At 39.3% G+C, this 22,955-nt stretch overlaps 2 protein-coding genes across 6 annotated transcripts in view; one reads left to right on the top strand and one right to left on the bottom strand.

Moving 5' to 3' along the window:
• DMD (dystrophin) overlaps window positions 1-22,955 on the top strand; it is a 2,284,432-nt gene that overhangs the window by 2,056,434 nt on the left and 205,043 nt on the right. For all 5 annotated transcript variants that reach the window (XM_063634262.1, XM_063634265.1, XM_063634264.1 and 2 more), the window contains one exon: window positions 21,520-21,580. In XM_063634262.1, coding sequence (XP_063490332.1) covers window positions 21,520-21,580 — 61 coding nt within the window. The remainder of the gene's footprint in view (window positions 1-21,519; window positions 21,581-22,955) is intronic.
• LOC134736061 (embryonic stem cell-related gene protein-like) lies at window positions 8,640-10,255 on the bottom strand. The gene is made up of 3 exons (XM_063635307.1): window positions 10,186-10,255; window positions 10,032-10,092; window positions 8,640-9,163 (listed from the first exon to the last, which is right to left on the bottom strand). Exons 1-3 carry the CDS (start codon window positions 10,253-10,255, stop codon window positions 8,782-8,784), a joined length of 513 nt encoding a protein of 170 aa, XP_063491377.1. The 3' UTR covers window positions 8,640-8,781.

Raw genomic sequence — 22,955 nt, 5'->3', positions numbered from 1 at the left:
TTCATTCATTCTCTTGCATTTAATTGTCCGTATAAATAGTTCCTCTCCTTTCTGAAGATGATTTCCAAGGATCTAATCTGAAAGTCCAGTGTTTTGCACATTACAACACCTCCATAGTTGTTTGTGTAACTAATGAGTGATAAATAATCAAAAAGATAGACCTTAATCTCTATAAGGTCAGGATAGTATTAGTCTTGTTGACAGTTATATTCTACAGTACCTAATGTGGTACGTGGCACTTAGTAGATGTTCAGTAAATATTTACACAATGAATTATGTCTTATACCCAAAAGAAGAAGAGGTAAATTCACTCTCGACATTGATAATACACAGTGGCATGAGATTTAGCATAGTGGCTATCACATAGTAGACACTCAATAAATAATGTGACCTTTTATGTTGCTTCTCAGCAAAGACTAATAGCATTCATAACTTTATATTGTCGTTTTTATCAAAGTCTACTGTACCATGTAATATATTAAGGGAAAAGGCTGAGTTCAAAATTACAGCATGATCACAACTGTATTAGAAAATAAAATAAAAATAACAGAAATGTATACATAAAAGAAAAATGGAAAATAAAAAGACACCAAAAGGCAAACAGTTATTGCATCATTTCTTTCTTTTTACTTTTACAAATTTTCTGGTAATAGCATGTACTACTTTTGTAATGGAAAAAAAACAATAAAGGTAACATTTTGTACTCTGGCTTTTAACCAGTGACCTCTTGCAGTGGCGATGGGACGCTGAAAGACAAATTTCCTTTTTACTATTTATTCTGAATTTAAAAGCTGTTTCATTGAGTGACCTTCTTATTCTCAGATTATGAGACACTGTAAAAAGAAAGAACTGATCAATTATTTCTTGCAGGCTTTACAATCTTAACTGCCTTAATCATATCCCTGGTTAAGTCTTTTTCTCTCTTGTCAAAGTAACTCAAACTTTTACAGTTTCTCCTTGATACATAGAGCCTAGCAGTTTGTTTCCATCTTGAGAGTTGCCAAGCTTTCATCCTGGACATTCCCCACTACACATACACACTTAATTTTAAAAAATAGGGGAAACCTTTAAGCACATCTAATAATTGCTGACATTTTACTTAACAGTGCTCCAACCTATGCTACCAGGGTCCTCAGGGAATGGATAATTTGAAATATGAGTGGGCCAATAATTTAAAGCTTCAGATTGGCTTAAATAAGCCATCATGAGGCCGGGCGCGTGGCTTACGCCCGTAATCCCAGCACTTTGGGAGGCCGAGGCGGGGAGATCACCTGAGGTCAGGAGCTCAAGACCAGCCTGACCAACATGGAGAAACCCTGTCTCTACTAAAAATACAAAATTAGCTGACTGTGGTGACATGCATCTGTAATCCCAGCTACTCGAGAGGCTGAGGCAGGAGAATCACTTGAACCCAGGAGGCAGAGGTTGCAGTTAGCCGAGATTGCACCATTGCATTCCAGCCTGGGCAACAAGAGTGAAACTCCATCTCAAAAAAATAAAAACATAAAAATAAGCCATCATGATAAAAGTCAGAAAGAATTTTGCAGGTCCAATGTGAGATGATTTGCAGGCTAAAATTCTCTTTCAAGTAAAATCTCAGGGTGAAATGATTTGAGCCAGTTTCTTCAGCAGTCACGTGTTGTCCCAAGTGTTAGGAATTTGGGACAAATGCCATGTGACCTCCCAGTGATGCTGATAATGCCTCTGTAAATTCAAAGACAGCCTTTCCAATGCCCACAAAAAGCAGCTACAGCAGTAATAATTCTATTCTCTTCTTAAAATGTATTGTCATGGCCCTTTTCTCCTTTAGCTCAAATTTATACTTCCCAATAAGCTGTCAGATTTATTTGCTTTACAGTATCATTAGCAACCAGATTTTGCATCGTTGGCCCTATATATCCCATCAATTTGAACACATGAGGAAACAGAACATTTTTGTTTCTGCTATGGGAATTTCTGTGCTGGGGCTGGCTTACAATGGCTCAAGAGAGCCAATTGTAAAATATTCAGGAATTGTGAGCTAGTTATTAAGCCTACCTTTGGTAGCTTGAAATCAGGCATAGTGGGAAGATTTACTCCATGGAAATTGGCAAATACTACAAATTGGGGCACTTTTTTTTTTTTGCATGGATGGCTTCCTAGAAATGACTAATTTATGTATGTTATTTGGATCACTCAAGTCCCTGTATGCAAAGAATCTTCTTAAACTTAGCAGGAAGGATGCTCAGGATCCAAATATTTATCTGCCTTGTAGAGTGACCACTCATCCTGGTTTGTCTGGGACTTTCCCGGATTTAGCACTGGAATTCCCATTTTCCAGGAAATCTCTGTAGTCCCAGGCAAACCAGGATAGTTGCTCACCCTGGCCTTAGGTAAAATCCCTAGAAATAGAGCCCTATTTAGATAGATGGGGCTTCTTGTAGAAGTAATTTGTTCAGGTGAAAGGGAGTGAGGGAAGCAGGATAAAGAAAGAAGGATGCTGGTCAAGGAGTTAAGTGGGAAGGAAGAGACTCACTTCAGCTTGATCCCACAGGGAGCTCTGGAGAACAAACTGTCCCTACCTTGAGATAAGGGGGCTGGGCTTTTTTGTTTGTTTGTTTGTTTTGAGACGGCGTCTTGTTCTGTCACCCAAACTGGAGTGCAATGGCGTGATCTTGGCTCACTGCAACCTCCGCCTCCCAGGTTCAAGCTATTCTCCTGCCTCAGCCTCCCGAGTAGCTGGGACTACCACGCTCGGCTATTTTTTTTTTTTTTTTTTTTTTTTGTATTTTTAGTAAAGACGGGGTTTCACTATGTTGGCCAGGCTAGTCTCGAACTCCTGATCTCGTGATCCGCCTGCCTCGGTCTCCGAAAGTGCTGGGATTACAGGCATGAGCCACCGCGCCCAGCCGGGGCTGGGCTTTTATTTTCCCATGTGAATTAGTCATTGGCTGTGGATTTCTGGGGAGTAGGAGATAGCAAAGCAGTTACCATTTGGCCAAGGGAGGATTTCTGGTGAAAGGAGCAATGAGGCCTTAGCAACCAACACTCACAACCACTGCGGCTGGGTGAACCAGCTCAGTAAAAGGGATCTGAGTGGAACAACAATAGTATTAACCTCTCCTAGACTTTATGAAGCTGCTATCATACCCCATGCATAATCTGGCTTTAGAGCTGAATGGGCGCATTTAGCTGGATCACTAACCACCACTCCTCCGTCACGTACTTACATGGAAATTAGCCCGATGGCATGGAAGAGATGAGACAAATGTCTGTTTCTTTCTTATTTCATCTTCCTCATTGTGACAGATTCTTCTGGGCCTCATGAGGACCTAGGGCAAAGAGACCAGCACCAGAGTTCTGAATCAGTTTTATAACATGGGCACTATTTTGGTGGAATGCTGGCTCTGAAAGGTGTATTTTTACACTACCCAGAAAATGAAGGCATTTGTGAATTTGGCCTGGGGTAGCATTTTGTCATCTGTCCAAAATACAAAGCTTTGCACAACAGAAGTAGTGGGATCACATCCCTGTGGGCAAAAATCATTACTTTCGTTTTTCCATTTGGATGTTTTCCATTTTCAGAACACAACCAGTTTGGGATTACAAAGTACTTTCTGGTGAGAACTTTGAAGTGAGGACAAAAGGCATTTTGTTCTTTTGTAGACTTACATAAACTCTTCCTGGTTTAAAAACCATTTTAGATTTTTAAATAGATTTTCAGATATCTGCAGTAAAAATCATCTTGATTTCAGTCTACTGCAGGTACTGCTCTGTTATGTGCTATGTCTCCTTAAGGCTGTAAGGGACAGGGATAGGCTTAGGTGATAAGGAACATTTTCAGGATACGGAGAAGCATAAAGAATAACATGGGCCAGGCACGGTGGTTCACACCTGTAATCCCAGCACTTTGGGAGGCTGAGGTGGGCAGATCACGAGGTCAGGAGCTCAAGACCAACCTGGCCAGCATGGTGAAACCCCGTCTCTACTAAAGATACAAAAAATTAGCCAGGTGTGGTGGCGCATGCCTGTAATCCCAGCTACTCAGGAGGCTGAGGCAGCAGAATCGCTTGGCTTGAACCCAGGAGACGGAGGTTGCAGTGAGCCAAGATCATGCCATTGCACACCAGCCTGGGCGACAGGGCGAGACTCCATCTCAAAAAAAAAAAGAAAAAGAAAAGAATAACATGGAACAACAGACACCATGAGACATGTTTGCTTCTTTCTGTATATGCATTTGCTGCCGTGGACTTCAGACTATTACAGTATCATATCTTCTCTCTTCTCTCCACCTAATACCTTCTACTTATAGTTTCTACTTTCTTATGACTTCCATTTTCTTCCTTTGTTATCCGACTTTTTAAACTTCCCCACCCATCTGTCATCTCTGTTTATCTCTGTGTATTACATTCAAGCTCTCCAAGAAAAGTATCTGATTGGATTAGTTATTTATTATCCATCTAAGGGTAATGCCACCTCACAGGCCACAGGCCAGATTGTAAACCAAGCTTTCTTGACCTGGGCACTATTGGCATTTGGGGCCAGATAATTAGTGGAATGCTGGCTCTGAAAAGTGCATTTTTACACTACTCAGAAAATGAAGGGATTTGTGAGTTTGATCTGGGATAGCATTTTGTCATCTGTTCTAGAATACAAAGCTTTGCGCAACAGAAATGGTGAGATCACATCTCTGTGGGCAAAAATTATTGGGGGCTGTCCTGTGCATTATCTCTGGCCTCTACTCACTACATGCCAGTAGCACTCCCCTTCCTTAGTTGTGACAACCAAAAATGTCTCCAGACATTGTCTGTCTGATGTCCCCTGTTGGGTGAAATTGCCCCTAGTTGAGAATCACTCCTTTATACCAATGCCTGCACAATTTGTGGTAATGAAAGTCATGTGGACCACTAAATACAGTGACCTATGCCTGAGGAATTATTTGAAGTTGCTTTTCTGCATCCTTAGGGACCCTTTAGTCTCTCGATGAAAGGGAGTGTCCTCAGCAGATAATCTTCAGGAATTGCCTCAGCTGCCTCACCCAAGATCATACCCCTTATAGGGGCAGCTCTTCCTGATCAGTGTAGGAGAATAATGACCTGGCCATTTTGGCCCAACTCAGGAGAACATTAACATTCTAGCTCAAGAGCTCCCATGGGGTTGAATGAGACTGTCACTGGGTCTGCATTCACCTTGACTTCTCCGTATTCCTATTCCTGTTTCTTTCACTTCCCCTCCACAGTTGTCTATCCTGCTCTGTAATCATTGCCTTAGAGTTGGCTTCCTGGAGGAAGCCAATCTGTGAGGGGGCAATGAAACTGACAGACATTTAGAAGCATCTAAGAAAAAGGTATTGTAATAGGCCCATTACAGTCACTGGGTAATTTGATTTACTCTTGCTTTCATAACGAGGTTGATTATTTTGTCCAGGGTAAGTAGTGATTATTATTATTTAAGGTGTCCAACCTCATGATCTCCATTAATAGGTAAGGACTTTGGGGACAGCATAAAATTACATGAATCTCTTACCTTAAACCTTAAGCTCAGCAGCATACATGCCCATGACAGGCAAGAGTTAGAACGTAAGATGGTCAGTAACATAGATCTTGAAAGGAAATATGTTGGAGTGTGAGCACTTTAAGGGCATAGGGCCTGCATTACTTTTTTATTAAAAATAATTTTGCATCTAACACAACATCTTGCATATTAGATGCATGATATGCCTTGATTGAGTGAATAACTGGGCACTTAAAAGATTGTTCCCAGTCTAATAAAGTGAAAGAACTTAGCCTAGTGCTGAGTCTAATGTCCAGAAGGAGTTAATGAACTTCACTTTATTTTCAGTCAGTTAAGAATTGATTCACTTTGTTACTCAACAAATGTCTATTGAATGACCAATATAAATCAAACTCTGATCTAGGAACTGGGGAAACAGCAGTAAATAAAACAAAGTTCATTTATTGTGGAGCTTACATTTTTACAAGAGAAGATGGGCAATCAGGTCATGATAAGTTTGATTTAAAAACAAAGAATAAAGCAGGCTAAAGGGGCTAGAGGATGGGAGAAAGGGACCCTTTTAGTGGAGTGGTCAGGAATGGTGACATTTCACTAGAGATGTGAGGAAGTACACCAGTCAGATATTGGGGGACAATGTGTTCCAGGTGGAGGAAACAGTAAAAGTAAAGGATCCAAGATGGAGCATGCTTAGAGGGTTTGAGAAATATTAATAGCAAGGAAGCCAGTATGACTGAAGCCAAGGAAGAAAGACGGTGAATGATAGGAGGTCAGTGAGTGACCAAGGGCCAGACGAGGAAGGGTCTTATCAACTATGGCTGGCTATCGTTAAAAGCCTTTGGCATATATGCTTTGTGAGAAGGGAAGTCATAGAATTCTGAGCTGAGAAGTGACATGGTGCCTGTAGCATTGTTACTTACTGTGCCTGTAGTATTCATTCATTCATTCCTGTATTTATTAACAAAAACGAGTCACCTGAAATATCAAGATAAAAAGAATTATCGCCTTGGGACATTTAAATACTAATCACAAAAGACAGACCTATAAAAAATGACCTCCTACAGTGGTAGTAAATAGTGGGTGCTATAGGAGTAGAATGGAAGGAGGAATCCATTCCACAGTGAGGGAAAGGAGATGTTCTATCTAAATGAGTATTAATGCATATTGTCCCTGAGGCTACATGCACATCCAAAGTAGAGGGTATTCCTTTTGATAGGAACTTAGCAAAGAATGTTTATAATTGCTTGGTCCCTGATCTCACTTAGCAAGAGTCACAAGATGCATTCAGTGATGAAAAATCAGTTTCTCCCTTCTACTTACCCATTCTGATAAGATGAATATCTCGGGCCGGGCGCGGTGGCTCACGCCTGTAATCTCGCACTTTGGGAGGCCAAGGTGGGTGGATCACCTGAGGTCAGGAGTTCAAGACCAGCCTGACCAACATGGTGAAACCCCGTCTCTACTGAAAAATACAAAAGTTAGCTGGGCATGGTGACAGGCATCTGTAATCCCAGCTACTTGGGAGGCTGAGGCAGGAGAATCGCTTGAACCCAGGAGGCGGAGGTTGCAGTGAGCCAAGATGGCGCCATTGCACTGCAGCCTGGGTGACAGAGCAAGACTCTGTATCCAAAAAAAAACAAAGATGAATATCTCCCTTTCCAGTTTTGTGTGTAGTCTCCTTATAGCCCTTCTGTTCAGAAAAGGGATTTCTTATATATGTATAATGAATATAAATATAGGTTTTAGAGAGCGCTAATGTTTTAATGAGATAGAAATAGGCAGACGAGAGAGAATAATTGAAGGATTAGTCAACATGAGGGCAATTTGATATGGAAAGAAAGTCTGAGTAGGAAATGTCTGTGAAAAAAAAATTCGAAGAGGAATGGAATGAAATGAGCTCATTTATGGTGTGAGTTAGGGACAGAAGGGATTTATTCTCAAGAGGTGAAAAGTGAAGGAGTTCATGTTATAGAATTTGACCTAGACCAGCTATCAAGGGAAAGAAAGTAATTCAAAAGACTTGGTCCAGGAGATCTGGAGCAGATACATCTATTAGAGGAAGAGTCAAAGTTTTGAACTGCATCTTCAGTTATTCCTGGAACCCAACACAAAAGCTCATGACAACCTTGTTATCTTCAGGCAAAAAAAAAAAAAAAAAAGGGCAGCAAGGCTTATGTCTTCAACAAGACGGCACATAACTTCAGGTCAGAGAATTCCATTAACATGAATCACCCACACCAATTTAAATAGGAAAAAAATAGTAAGTTTGGTAATGTAAAATTTAGTTTAAAAATCAGAACTAACAATTGAAATTAAAGCAAGAATGTTTTATTTATTTCTAAAAATATTTAGCTATTTGTTTTGAATTCTGAAGTAATATATAATGATAAAACACAGTTGATTTTCATAGTAAACATCAGCATCAGAATGCCAAGAGGAAGATTTGTCTCTGTTCATGTTTTATTACTCTGAGAACCGCATAACATTTTTTAAAGAGTCAGAAAATGGCTAGAAAAAGAGGAAGAAAGATTGTTTCCTTAACTAGTTCCCTGGTCCCATGCTTTGGTGGTTAACAGTCAGTTTAACTCTAGAACCATAGAAAGTCTCTGTCATTTTCCTGGTTACCCTGGGATTCCTCACATTGGCAGTAAGTTAGTGAATGAAATAAATATCCTGATAACTAGCTACATTAATGATGAAAATAATAATAAATGTAGGAGCTGGAATTTTTAAAAAGTATTGAGCACTCTGTGCTCTTAACACAGAGGAAGCATTTTGCGTAGATTAACCCGTTTAATCCTCACGCCAACCTTGTAAAATAAGGACTATTATTTATTTTTTTTTTTTTTATTTTTTTCTTGGCACAAATTACTTGACATTTATTTTGGCAGAAACAGCTTGAAATTGAACAAAATATCTTCATTTAAACAGTAAGAAACCCTAGAAATGAAATAAAATACAAATGTATTAATAGATTACAGAGTAGTTTCTCTATAATCTCTGTAATTATTTCTACAGTCAGGCCTCTGATCTTGTGGCTGATACAATCAATTATTCCTTTCTGTGGGTACATATCATGGGTTTCTTTCACGCGCGTCCGTGTGAAGAGACCAGCAAACAGGCTTTGTGTGAGCAACATGGCTGTTTATTTCACCTGGGTGCAGGCGGGCTGAGTCTTCCACTGTGAGAGTTACCTGAAGCTCGGTGTCCGTGATGGTTTGGGGGCTTCCAAGGCGATCGGGCAGTGTCAGTGTTCAGCTGCTAAGCCAAGAAGATCTGGGAAGGAGTCAGTCAGAGAGCCTTGGGCCAGAGTTCCAGGGGCTCTGGGAGTGGCTGCCAGGTGAGTTGAACAGTCCGATTTCCAGTGGAGTCCAGATTTGAAATTGGTGAGATGTTTCTTGGGCTGGTCGGTCTGAGGACCTGAGGTCGTAGGTGGATCTTTCTCAGGGAGCAAAGAGCAGGAGGACAGGGGATTGATCTCCCAAGGGAGGTCCCCCGATCCAAGTCACGGCACCAAATTCCACACGCGTCCATGTGAAGAGACCACCAAACAGGCTTTGTGTGAGCAACATGGCTGTTTATTTCACCTGGGTGCAGGCGGGCTGAGTCCGAAAAGAGAGTCAGCCAAATAAGGACTATTATTGTCTCCATTTCACAGAAGAGAAAACTGAGACTAGAACAATTTACTAACATATTCAAGTTCATACTTGTAACTATTATGGATTATCAGCCTTAGAAAAGGGGTTCCAGACACCAGTGAATAGCAACCCGCAAGTCTCAACTGCACAGAACAAAGAGGATGATACTCCCCATTAATCTTTGCATGTTAGTAGAGGCAGTGGCTAGGAACAAATGGGAGAGACTTTGGCTGGGGGATATTTTCTATTCTTTAATCTTTATGACACTGTTTCCCCTCTCCCCTTCTCTACTCCTCTCTCTGTCAGCTATATCCACAATAATGCCACAACATAACTACCATACAAGAATACAAAGCTTCTATTCTCAAGCTTATGGGTCTACAGGTCAACTGTAATTCAGGTGATCTGGATAAAACTTGACTGGAAAGCTCTACTTCATACTGTAGAATGCCTGGGTTTGCCTCTAGGCTCTGAGTTCAGTTTAGATGGTCTCTAAATGTGTTGGGTTGTGAGCCCCAGACTAAAGGATCAGGAGCAACCTGGGGCATGTTCTCATGGCAGATTGCCAGTGCGACAAGCCTCTGTTCACATCATATCTGCTAAAGCAAGTCACATGGTCAAGGGGCTAGGAAGCACACTGTGCTCACCATGAGGCCATGGCTAAGGTATACATGTTTAATTCTTTCACAACTGAGTGAAAAATGGGCCCCAAATTCAATCTCTCCTATACTCTTTTTGCTTTAATTGCTGTCACAGCTTTAGTTCTTTCTCACTCTTCTCGCTTGCTAATGGATGTACATCCCATCTATAATCATTTGGTTTTTTAATATCTGAGTTGCTCCCTACTGTCTCAGGTTTCAAATTTTACTTTCCTTGAAATTTCCCTGGTGCCTAATACAATACCTTTCACACAGAGAGCGTTCAGCAAATGGTGTTGACTGCCTGCGGTCTTTTAAAAGCCCATCTGCAGAGACAGTAAAGGCACCTGGCGATATTGTATTGACTTGTTAGTAACCTGACTTAACCCAGATGGCCCAAAGACTGTAACCGCCATTACCTGGAGGAAAGTTCTCTGGTAATGCAGTCAGCCAATTATGATCAAATGTACTCAAAAATTCCTTGAGCATAAATTATTCATGGCTCTATTTATGTAGGTATCTATCTTCCTATATCTGACCTTAAGAAGCTTGATTGCTTTCTTACTCTTCTAATAATCACCATGATGTTTTTGAAGTTTTCTGTAAGTCGGTTAGAAGAAGCTTTTTTTTTTTTTCATGAGTGATGCCACCCAACTTTGGCTATTAGACTTTGTGTGACTGTGCAGCCAGCAGCACTGGATATTAGATATAGTTTTATCTCTGCAACTCAGTCACCTTGCCAAGAATTTTAGTACGAACTCTTGACTTCCCAGATCAAGTGTGAGCCTGATACTCTAAATGACTTGGCAATCTACTGACAAATCCCATGGTGTGGTATCCTGTTCACCATATGCAATGGTCTCAGAGCTCAGCATTATCTGTCTGACAGCTCATATAATATTTACAGGTTGTTATTCGTGAGGAATTTTAGTTAGCCATAAAGATTTTCACAGCTATGGCAGACATTAGAGTTCTCATTCATCACTCTTGTGACCTTCCTGTCTGGAATGTAGCCCATCTATCTCTGCTGTTGAAATCTTTATGGAAAATCTGCCCATCTTTGAAAGTTTAGTAAGTGATCTTAAAGTTTTCATTGAATCTTTACTTTTGATATACGATATAGACATATAAAGCACTATCCTTATTTTAATTTAATGTTTTGAAAAGTGTTAAATTTAACTTGGCCTTTCATTTAAATGACAGAAAACTTACTCTTGCTACAGGAACTATATGCGTCACATCAGAAGAAAATAGAAATCATACAGAAAAAAATTGGAATGGGAAAAATTACACATGCATACATATATATTAAACACTAATAACTACATGAAAGCTTCAATACTGTATTATAATCTTGATTATAACTTTAGGAAATGAAAAAGGTAGAAATACATTTTGCATATAATTTAACATTATAAAGAAACCCTAAGCAAATTCAGTAATGAAGTGAACTGAATACGCTGGGTTACAGAACACAAGAGAGGGATGACCAACAATCAGATGTTGCCCCTTTTCATTTACATTTTCGTCTTTTTATACACAACTTCTCAAATGCTTGCTTCCCCTCCGTCTATTCCCTCCTTCAGCCTCTGATCACTAGTGTGAAATTGCCCTTTTGAGGTCACCAGTGATCGTGGGATCAAATACATCTTCTTCTTCTACACCCTTAGTCTGTCAGGCTCAAGAATTGTTTATACTTCGCCAGCTAGGCTGTTCTTGTGTTTCATCCCACTTTATTCTAGCTTTTGTATTATTTTTCTTTGACAGCAATTCTGTTGCCACCACCATTTGGGGGCATTTGCCAGGGTACATTACCTTTTGCTTTCCTCCACTGTACTCATCTTTTTTTTTTTTTTGTACCTTTATAGCTTTCTTGGGGTATAATTGATGTGCAAAAACATGCATATTTAATATATGTAATTTGTTAAGTTTGGACATATGTATACACCCAAGATACTATTGCCACAATCAAACTAAAGATAATTAACATATTCATTACCTACAAAAGTTTTGTGTCCCTTTGCTTTTGTGTGTGTCTGTGCATGGCAAGAACACAACATGAGATGGACCCTCTTTTTTTTTTTTTTTTTTTTTTTGAGATGGAGTCTCGCTCTGTCGCCAGGCTGGAGTGCAGTGGCACGATCTCAGCTCACTGCAACCTCCACCTCCCACGTTCAAGGGATTCTCCTGCCTCAGCCTCCCGAGTAGCTGGGACTATAGGTGCCTGCCACCTCGCCCAGCTAATTTTTGTATTTTTAGTAGAGACGGGGTTTCACCATGTCGGCCAGGATGGTCTCAATCTCTTGACCTCGTGGTCTGCTCACCTTGGCCTCCCAAAGTGCTGGGATTACAGGGGTGAGCCACTGTGCCTGGCCAAGATGGACCCTCTTAATCCCCTCAAGTTTTAAGTGCACAACATAGTATTGTTAACTATAGACACTATGTTGTACAGCAGATCTCTAGAACTTACTCATCTTGCATAAGTGAAACTTTATACTCATTGAATAACAATTTCTCATTTCCCCTGTCCCGTCTTCTGGCAACCACTTTTCTATTTACTGCTTCTATGAGGTTGACTATTTCAGACACTTCATAAAAGTGGAGTCATACAGCAATTATCCTTCTGTGACTGGCTTATTTCACTGAGCATGTCTGCAAGGCCCATCCACTTTGTCATCAATGGTAGGAACCTTCTTTTTTTTAATGCTGAATGATATTCCATTGTATGAAAATGTGGTGTATACATACAGTTCTCTTTGTATTATCTTTCTTCCTTAAAGAGTCCAGCCATTCTCATAGCATCTGCTATGATTCTAGTACTTACGGTCTGTCCTTTCACTTGCATTTCAGTGAAAAGAACCAAATTTATGCTGATGCAAACACCTGTACACAAAAGTTGATACCAGCTTTATTCATGATTGCCAAATGCTAATCAGTCTATGGGCCTCTTGATTTCACTGCATAAAATTTAAACTAATCTGTTTATCATTCATGCTGATGAATGGTGGGTAAATGGTCTAGCTAAGAATGAAAGATCTGTTGTATAGATGTCATTGGTCTAGGAAGACAGAGATGTAGAAAGAAGTGCCATAAGCCCAGGCAGTTAGATACTATTCAAAGGCATTTCTCTCTGCCATACTTTATACTACATGTGGCACATTAACAGTAGTTAGGAGTGGATTCAAGGCTAAAGATAAATGCTGCCCAGGTGAGAGAGAAAGAATTGATTCCACAATTACGATCATCCAGACAACACATCATAGCTGTGTGATTACAAACATTATTTGTGGGGTGATTAACATTTTGCAAAGCAATTTCGTATTGATTTTCTCATTTTATCCTGACAACATTTTGGTGAGGGAGATATCATTATTCCCATTGGAATATAAGGAAAATAAGGCTTAGGCAGGAAAAAGACTAGTTTAAGATCATGAAGTGATAGGGGAGTCAGGACTCAAATCCAGTTCTTCTGAATCTGTACTCTGGACATTTTCTGCTTTATCCAGCTCCCTCTCAAGATGCTGGATTGGGCTTTGAAATAGAAAGCCAACATCCTGAGCGCCTTTCTAAACTCTGAGTTTTACAGTCTATCAGGGGAAGAGGAGAGTGTGAGAGGAATGTTCCCAAATAATCTACTGTATTATCTAACTTGCTTTGAGAATTATGCCAACTAAATACTATTGACCTGCAGAAAATTGATTTTTCTCTTTACACTCATATCAGTAAAGAGAGGCTTCTGCTGCCGTAAGTGTAATTTATGTAAAATGTTTTTAAAACATTCATAGCCTTTAATCAAGTAAATATACTTCTAGGAATTTTGCTTTAAAAAATTAACTAAAATCTGTGCAAAGATTTATCTACAAAGATGTTCACTGTGGCCTTACTTATAACAGTGGAAAACTGGAAACCACTTATATGTTCCCAAAGAGGGCATTTCTTCAATAAATCATGGTACATCCATAAGTGGGAATTTTTTAGCAATGAAAAATCTGTTGTAACCCTACAAGCCCACTCTTAAGCATTCACCTTAGAGAAATGAAAACTTAGGCTTATGCAAACACCTGTACACAAATGTTGATACCAGCTTTATTCGTGATTGCCAAATGCTAAAAGCAGCCTAATGTCTTTAAACAGTTGAATGGATAACTAAGCTGTAGTACACCCATATAATGGCATACTACTTAGCAATGAAAAGAAACAAATCGTTGATACAGCAATATGGATTATGCATTATGCTGAGTGAAATAAACCAGTCTCAAAAGGTTACATACTGTATTTATATGACATTCTGGAAAAGACAAAACAAGTCAGTAGTTGCCAGGTGTTGGGGCTGGAGGATGAGTTGACTACAAAAGGATACTATGAGGAAATTTTGGGCATGAGGGAACTGTTTGTCTCCTGATTGTGATGGTCATCACATGAATCTATACATGTGTTAAAAATCACAACTGTAGACACAAAAAGTGATTTTTACCATATGTAAATTTTTAAATAACAAGTCAATTACAGAAGAATATATAAGCATGTAGAAAAATTGTTCATAAATAACCCAGTTCCCTCATCCCTTCAGTGAGATAACTCTGAAGTGTGCTCTGCACTGAAGTGCCCAGGTGCTCCGAGCCCCAGGTGACCCCAGCAGCAATGCGTCCTTTACCTGCTTTCTTACCTTTCTGCCTTACTTCCCAACTCTTCTACCAGTGCTTCCTTGAATTGCCACCAAAACTACTTACACTCACCTTCTCTTTTTTTTTTTTTTTTTTTGAGACGAGTCTCGCTCTGTCACCCAGGCTGGAGTGCAATGGCACGATCTTGGCTCACTGTAACCTCAGCCTGCCAGGTTTAAGCGATTCTCCAGCTTCAGCCTCCCAAGTAGCTGGGATTACAGGCACGCACCACCGTGCCTGGCTAATTTTTGTATTTTTAGTAGAGATGGGTTTTTGCCATGTTGGCCAGGCTGGTTTTGAATTCCTGACCTCAAGTGATCCGTCCACCTCTGCCTCCCAAAGTGCTGGGATTACAGGCGTGAGCCACCGTGCCCGGCCCCACTCACCTTCTTGTCTCATCTACTTCTGGGGGATTACAACTAGATGGCTTCCATTCTCCTGGTTACTATAGCTCTGCCCATCATCATATCTGTGTTCCAGGCAGGAAGAGGAATGGGAAAAGGGCAAAAGCTGCCTCTCCATTTGGTCAGCCACCTTTAAAGAACTTTCCCAGAAGCCTCACACAAATACCCTCAGTTGACATGCGTAGTCCTTGGGAACATGGCTGCATCCAACAGTTAGAAATTCTGTTACTAAAGAAGAAGGAGACTGGGCATAATACAGGCAGCCTGTCTCTGTCATGGAGCACAGGGGTCTGAAAGCAAGGACAAATAAAGCCATTTAGGTCATGTAAGGAAGTACTTGGATAAAAAAGTGAGGGGGAGTCAGGATGTAAAGGGCCTTGAATACCAAAGGAAGGAATTTTAAATTTAGTTTATTAGCTTATATATATGAGTGGTTTAAAATTAGTTTATAAAATATGGAAGGTTTTTGAGTAAAAGCAATGTGCTCCAAATAGTACTTTGGAGAAATTAATCTATTAGTGCTACACTGGATTAGCTGAGAAGCTAGGGAGAACCTAAAGACAGCTATGAGGCTATTGCCATGACAGCAGCATGAGAAAGTGTCTACACTTTGTCCTGTAGTGTGGGTCCACTCTCCACACTTCCCTGCCTTGCCCTGGGCCTTGTGAGGTTGACCTGTGTGGGCTGCATGAATGGAATCCCCAGCCCTCCTAGCTTCAGGCTGGGCTCAGCCACTGGAGCACCATGGTGGGAGACAGTGGGAAATGGAGAATGAGGTTGGAATGCTTATTCCCCTGACTCCCTCCCTACCTACTTCCCTTGACCAAAGATCCTGTCACATGACCAAAGATCCTCTTTACCCTATGCACATGCTCAATGGCTGCCTTTTACAAATATTATCCCTTGTGATCTCCTTAGACTCTGCAAACACCTTTGTGAACAGCCCGTCTACTGAAGTCTCCTCAGCTTACCCAACTTGGTTGTGCCATCTGTTTCCCTCCAGGGCCCTGACTGATACAGTCCCATTATAATATATGTTCTGGTGAAACCTGATCCCATTTGAATCATAAGGCCCTTAAGGGTGAGGGACATGTTTGGACTTCTTTCCCCAACCCACCCTTGCCTGCAAATACCTAGCATGGAGCTGAGCACATCATATGTGTTCAGTAAATTCCACTTTATTGATTTTAATGTTGGAATGGCAGATGTGCTCATTGAAAGATATCCTCAGAGACTAAAATTAACAGCAAAGTAGCAGGAACTGTGTCTGTCTTACTTACTGCAGCAGTGCCAGAACCTTGTACAATGCGTAACACAAACAAGGTGCTCAGTAACGAAATGTTGCATAATGAGTGAAATGATGTTAGTTACCTTTTTTCATTGGGAACTGGGGCTCTGTTTTTGTCTTTATCAGGTGAAAATAAGCCTCATCTTAGCTCTTTTGAAATTAGCATCTCTGAAACTGATTAGATAATTTATTTGGGACATTTGAAACAGGAGCTATGGTGGAGATTACAGATGACAGGGAGGCAGTTTTTGACCAGAATAAAAGGAAACTGTTTCTAATCATCACTAAAGCTATGGAAAATTTACAAAAAAGCTCCTCCATAATGTGATGGCAGTAAAGTTGTTTAAGCAGCTCCTGGAAAATCATTTGGTGGAAATGATATAGAGAGTAAATGTAGATATCAGATATAATGTAGCAAACTTGGACTAGGTGATATAATTCCTTTTTAAGATTTGTGTATTTACTTGGCTTTTTGGCAAAATATTTATTATGGGTTATGTACTACACATGATAAAATAGAGTGAAGTTCAAAGACTAAACAGACTTGGTTGTAATCCTGGTTGCCCTCTCTACTAGCTGCATGACCTGGATTAGTTTACTGAACGTTTCTGAACCTCGGTTTCTTCATCTGTAATAATGGAATAGCATGATCTCACAGGGTGCTTGAGAGAATTACATCAGATAACATACAGTGGAGGGCACGTAGTAGAAATACAATATATTTGTTTTCCCCTTTGTTTCCTGGATCATCTATCTGATTTCATCTTGAGTAATAAACCAAAATTAGGATCTAATTTACGACCTTACTAGCTCATTTGATCTCATGTGATCTAATGTGATACTTCAACATCTGCAAAATAAAAATGACAATACCTACCTCACAGGTCATTTTGAATATGAAATGAGCTAGTTTAGGTCATGTTTCAGGTACATAAGTTGTTTTCAATAACTCCTTCTTCCTTTCTCCTCCTCCCACCTTCTCCCTCACTTCCTCTAGATCAGGCATTCTTAATGAGTGTGATATTGCTCCCAAGGGGGTGAAAATTGTTTCCTGGATAATGAAAAAAACTTACTCTTTTTATGTGTAAAGCACAGATACACATGATCCATAAACAGACATACAGTACCTCTATAGTATTAAAATTTTATGAGGGATAAGACGACTAGAAAAAAAATGTCTAAAAAGATTCCTAGGGTGTCGGGTACAGAGATAGTGGAGAAAAGATTAAGAAGCATTGCTCGTTTTATCAATGTGGAATGTGTCCATAAGACCATTACCAGAATTCGAGTGCTTCTGAGGAGCTAAGTGCCAGTGGCTAGTAGATCCTCCCTAATGCCTTTTGTTCAACCCCAGAGGTGAGTTTTCTATTTTACCTCCAGTGATTGCTATATCGGTTATTTATCTAAACTGCCCCCACTTTTTTGACCCACCTATGTTATCAAACTCCAAATCCACCAAATATGAGAAAAGTAGAGAGATTAATGAATGTGTTTGTGTTGGAATTCCAGAAAGTGCTATTTTGGCATGTCTTAAAATAACATTAGCATTCTTTTTAATTTTGTGGTTAGGCCCCTGTGTTGATTAAAATATGACTTAACACCAGGGTGCATCACTTGGAACATTCTGTTCATCATGCATTTAAAAATGGTTGAAATAACAGCTTCCCCTAAATAATGTGGCCTGTGCTTGTGATTTTCAAAACTACCTTGGGCACAATATTGAATCCTGTCACCTCAAGGAAGGAAAAGCATTTGAAGGTAGAATTGCTACCCTTTCTTGCTCTTAATAACATACTGTATCTGTAACACAAAAGGAAATTCTGAGGTTGGTTTTGCAATAAATAAATGCATGTGTAGTTTGCTATTTAAATTCAGTGGACAATACCCCATGATGCTGGTGCCGTATGATAATGGATGATTTGTACATTCAAGAATCTGAATCACAAAGCTGCCCTGGAATTACACGTAGTGGTTATAGACACATCTGTATAAGAAAATACCAAAGGGCAACCCGGTGTCATATAAAAGCTATTTGCCGATAAATTTGCTTTTGATGGGCTACTAAAAGTGGACACATCAGGCATAAAAGATGTGTGTGTCTATTACATAGGCTAGCTTTATGAAGAATGACAAGCTTCCACTGGTACACTGAGATAAGAAACAGCTGTTGGCATCAGTACTGCTACAAGAAATGAAAAAATTCTGTGGCACACTTATGAGCACTACCACATATTTGAGCAACTTTTGAATAGATGGAAGACCAGAGTCATCTGGCAGCCCCAAAGGAAATTGCCGACAACCCTTAAGAATCTCTTGAGAAGGAGCACTGAACCCAATTCCATAGAACTATCATCCAATTGTGTGTTATTTCTAAAGCAAGTAGTTCCAGTGTGTGTGTATGTGGTTATGATGGGGCAGGGAAGGAATGAGGGGAGGCTGTTGTTATTTTCCTTTTTTTTTTTTTTATTGTGTCAAGGACATTTTTGAGCATAAAATTGTAGAGTTTCAAACAATGACTGCAAAGCAGTTGCTTAGGTGAATTTATAAACTGTGAATCACAGGGGAAAAACATCTTTCAGGAAAAGAAATACACTGAATCTCACCATTGGATCTATTTGATGGCTACACATAAGACAAAAAGCTTTTTTTAAGGAAAATAAATGAACACTTAAGAACTGCAATTATAAAAGCTTGAAATTTCATATTGATCTAGAATTTGTAATATTTTAAAAATTCTTTAAAAATATTTTCAGCTACTTAGTTCAAGCATATTCTGATAACTTCTCTGACATTTAATTGAAATTTTTCCCGTTTTAATGTAAACATAAAAAGTCAACTCTAGATACCCTACATAGGTCTTCCCATTAGCTCAGCCAGGCAACACCAATTTTCCTCTGTCTTTCGCTGCCTAGAGGTTGTTTCTTTCAGGCTGAAAGCCCCTAAGCCAGGCCAGGCAGCCAGCAGCCCTCTCCAGCACACTTCTTTCTGAGAGACACCTAAGAATAGTGTGGGAAATCCAAAGTGATTTTTCTGCTATCAGAGGATGGTCTAGCATCCTCCAAATTAGAAAGAATTTCTGCATCACTAGAATGATTAAAAAAAAAAAAAATAGAAAGGTATATTAAGAGAAATTGTGAGGCCTCAGCCCATAGAGAACTTTAAGGAAAGAATAGCCATTCTTTTCTCAGTTTAGGTATTCACAGGCTTGGCATTCACAGCCAGTGAGGGCTGGACCAAGAGCTCTCTGGAGTTCTCTTCTTCCTTTTATGATGCTGGTATTTTAAGAAGAAGGTACACTGAGCAGCCAGGAGCTATAATTTCTGGCTCTCCACCATGTTTCCTGCTACAGAGGGCTAGCTTTTTAATATTTCCATGACAACAGACTCTGACCAGATAGGTCAGGAAGTCTAGCCCATGGTTTGTTTGTTTGTTTGTTTGTTTTTCAGACGGAGTTTCGCTCTTGTCACCCAAGCTGGAGTGCAGTGGTGTGATTTCAGCTCACTGCATCCTTTGCCTCCTGGGTTCAAGCGATTTTCCTGCCTCAGTCTCCTGAGTAGCTGGGATTACAGTGGGATTACAGGCACCTGCCACCATGCCTGGCTTTTTTTTTTTTTTTTTTTTTTTTTTTTTTTTAGTAGAGATGGCATTTCCTCATGTTGGCCAGGCTGGTCTTGAACTCCTGACCTCAGATGATCTGCCTGCCTCAGCCTCCCACAGTGTTGGGATTACAGGCGTGAGCCACCACGCCTGGCCTTAGCCCATGTTTTTAAGTCAGATCTTATTTACTCTGTGAACTTATTTGGACAGGAGAGCTGTATCCTACAGAAGAAAAAAGGACAAGAGAAGAGTTGGGAAGAGAATGAGAAAGGCAAAGATGGAAAGGGAAGCAGGGAAGGCAGGAGAAAGGGAAAAGAAAGGAACAGAGAAAGGACAGAGAGAAGTTGAAAGTCGGAGACTACTTCAAAACAGCAGCTAAATGTCTTTTTTCTCCATATTAAAAATTTCCGTCTGCCAAAATGAAAAAGCATAATTACCGGCCAAATACAAATCCATTTCCTATATCGTTTAAATGACATATCTCCAAGGTACAAAACAGCAGGTCTGGTTAAAGGTTGGGTGATTTGATCCCTCTATTACTCTATATAAAACAAAGAAGCTGGAGTTTCATTACGCTTAAATTGTCTGGCAGTGGGTGAAGTTAACTTTTATTAGAAGCTGTTCTTTCATATTATACAGTGTAGTCAAGGATATATTAGCTTTGACGTCTTCTTACATCTCAATACACTGCGGAGTGAATTTACTATGAGACTAATTTAAAAGGGAGTTTTTCATAGGAGGAAATAATGGTCAGCATCAGCTGTGCTTCAAATTATTAGCAGAATGAAAATTCAGGGAAAAAGTATAGACACATAAAATTGCTAGATATTAATAAGAATGCTTCTTTTATTTCTGTTTCTGATAATATTCTGTGTTTCTTAAAGCTCCAGTATCTTAAAACTATATTCAGGGGGAAGATTATATTGTTGAGGAGACGTTATAGTGCCTCAACAAGATTATTTTGTCTTAAAGAAGAAAAACCATCAGATCAAACAGTATATAAAATATATTTGTAGAGGTTCAGCTTTAGGGAAGAAATCCTACAACTTAAGCCTGAAAGAAAAAATGCAAAGATCATTCATTTGACCAATACACAGTGAAGTCATAATAAAACAAATTCCTAGTATGTGAAACGAAATTTCACATATAGGATTCATCACTCATAACAAAAGTCTTATTACGCTCTGATATCAGTAGCCATTCCCTCACTTTTGGTCACCTTTTCTAATAAGATCACACTGGTCAGCTGACATTTTGAGGCACCAAATTAAGCATCTATTTGGTAAGTGAATTTGGATTGTCTTTAAACCAATAAAGATAAAAACAAGCATATCAGAGTGATAAGCATATTACTTTAGCTTCAACAACTTAGAATGTAAATATATCACAGAGGGATATTTCAGCTACTGAAATAATAAAATCCAGTCAATCAAATAGTAAAAAATATTGAGAACCAGCAACAGAAAGTATTATAAAAAAAGCACTCAAGGGAGACACATACAAGACACCCCGTCAGTCTACTCATTCTGTTTCTTATCTGTTGTATAGGTTTAGCAGTGGAAACGTTTGTGGGTTTTTTTTTTTTCCTTTGCATTTATCTTTGTGCCTGAATGAGTTCAATTTCACTTAGATTAGGACAGAAAATTCAGAACAGCGGGTTAATCCATCCTGTCTTCATGGGCAGCTGAGCAAACAGACCAATATCAGTGTAAAATTGTAATTCTGGAGATTAATGTTGTCTTTCCTGTTTGCGATGAATTTGACCTCCTTGCCTTTCTTTTTTTCCTCCCTCCTTTTCAGCGTCTGTCCAGGGTCCCTGGGAGAGAGCCATCTCGCCAAACAAGGTGCCCTACTATATCAAGTAAGTTGGAAGTATCACATTTTTAAAAGAGCATTTATTGTGACTAATCTGTATATTCACAAGTGAGTTTATTTTTAAAATGCGACATTAGCCTGGCCTACGATACCTGTTTCTTTTTTTTTTCCTGAGGAAGCTTGGATAAAAAACTTATTCTAAAATTACCATCGTAAATTTGCTGATGCAGTGGGGAACCACTTTTAAGAAAAGTTTATTGAATGCAGGATATATGGTGTGTTTTGTGACAGAGGGGGCAGATTTTTCACAATAGAATGAAAAGCTCCAGATAATTTTATTGATAGTGGGAGTCAATTTCTTTTATTTAGGGGTTTTCTCACATTTCTTCTTCTGTCAAAGATAGAAGATTTCCGCAGTTATATGTACACAACTGTTTTGGGTGAATGAATACTTCATGTTTCCAAAAGGCAGAAAGCAGCAGTCCTCAGCTCGTAGGGCTTAGTTGTTCATTCTTGATACATAACACTCAGTATTTGTCACCTAACGACAACAGAATAATATTGTTTGCTGGAAACATTTGTGCCAGTCAAAAGAATATGAGTGCTTGGAAGCACCTTCTGTAGTATTTTGCATGAAATATAAATGACAATACATTGGGTCAACACAGAAGAGAGAGGAGAGAGGATATTGAGTGATTACGTTACCTTCACAGTCTCTCATCCATGTGCAGTAGAGTCTAACTTAAATTTAACTTTGAATTGGAAACCTCGACAACAATTACAATTTACTGGGTTCATAAAATAGTCCTCGATACCAACTGAAGTCTTTGAACTTGCTTCTGCCATGAGCCTGACTAAAAATATCATGTTTTCCCGTTTTTTTTCCGCCTGCCATCTTTTATCGAATCTGTTTTTATTCTTTCACTACCCATCAATTCTTCTTAATTCAGTTCTAAAGCAATAACAGCAGTCCTAGATCTTCATTACTACAGTCCTCAAGAAATTTGATTTTATGCCTCTATTTTGTTAACTCAGAAAAATGGGAGTGAAGGTAGTCTTTTGACTCTTTCAGGAGAGATACATACTTTAGGAAACGGTTTACCATTTGTCTTATTACATTTTTCCAGATGAGGTATCTCTTAACTTGAAAATTCTTTTTTAGTATGCTTTGATTCTGCTTTTTAGTTTTCTTATTTTCTGAATTTAATTTTATTATTGTTATATTTAATTCATTAATTTAGTCACTCAAAACTGTACATTTTAAATACCTATTTAAATCACATGCTTTATTAAATAATATATTGATGTAGACATGCACTGTATATTACCTTACATCCACTGTATAGTTTATGGAACAATTTTCTTCAAACTCTAGACAGTGATTTTCTACATCAAGTCTCTTTGTCCTCACAAATTTTTAT

This window comes from Symphalangus syndactylus, chromosome X, assembly GCF_028878055.3.
Source record: "Symphalangus syndactylus isolate Jambi chromosome X, NHGRI_mSymSyn1-v2.1_pri, whole genome shotgun sequence".
Classification (NCBI taxonomy): domain Eukaryota; kingdom Metazoa; phylum Chordata; class Mammalia; order Primates; family Hylobatidae; genus Symphalangus; species Symphalangus syndactylus.
The sequence above is the reverse complement of the archived record's forward strand: the minus strand, read 5'-3'. Positions and strand labels throughout refer to the sequence as shown.

Coding starts and splice junctions, on each gene's coding strand:
- LOC134736061 (XM_063635307.1), bottom strand. CDS start 10,255: ATGCTCAAGGAATTTTTGAGTACATTTGATCATAATTGGCTGACTGCA. Junction 10,093..10,185: donor ACCAGAGAACTTTCCTCCAG/GTAATGGCGGTT, acceptor CTGTCTCTGCAG/ATGGGCTTTTAAAAGACCGC. Junction 9,164..10,031: donor GAACGCTCTCTGTGTGAAAG/GTATTGTATTAG, acceptor AAATTGTTCTAG/TCTCAGTTTTCTCTTCTGTG.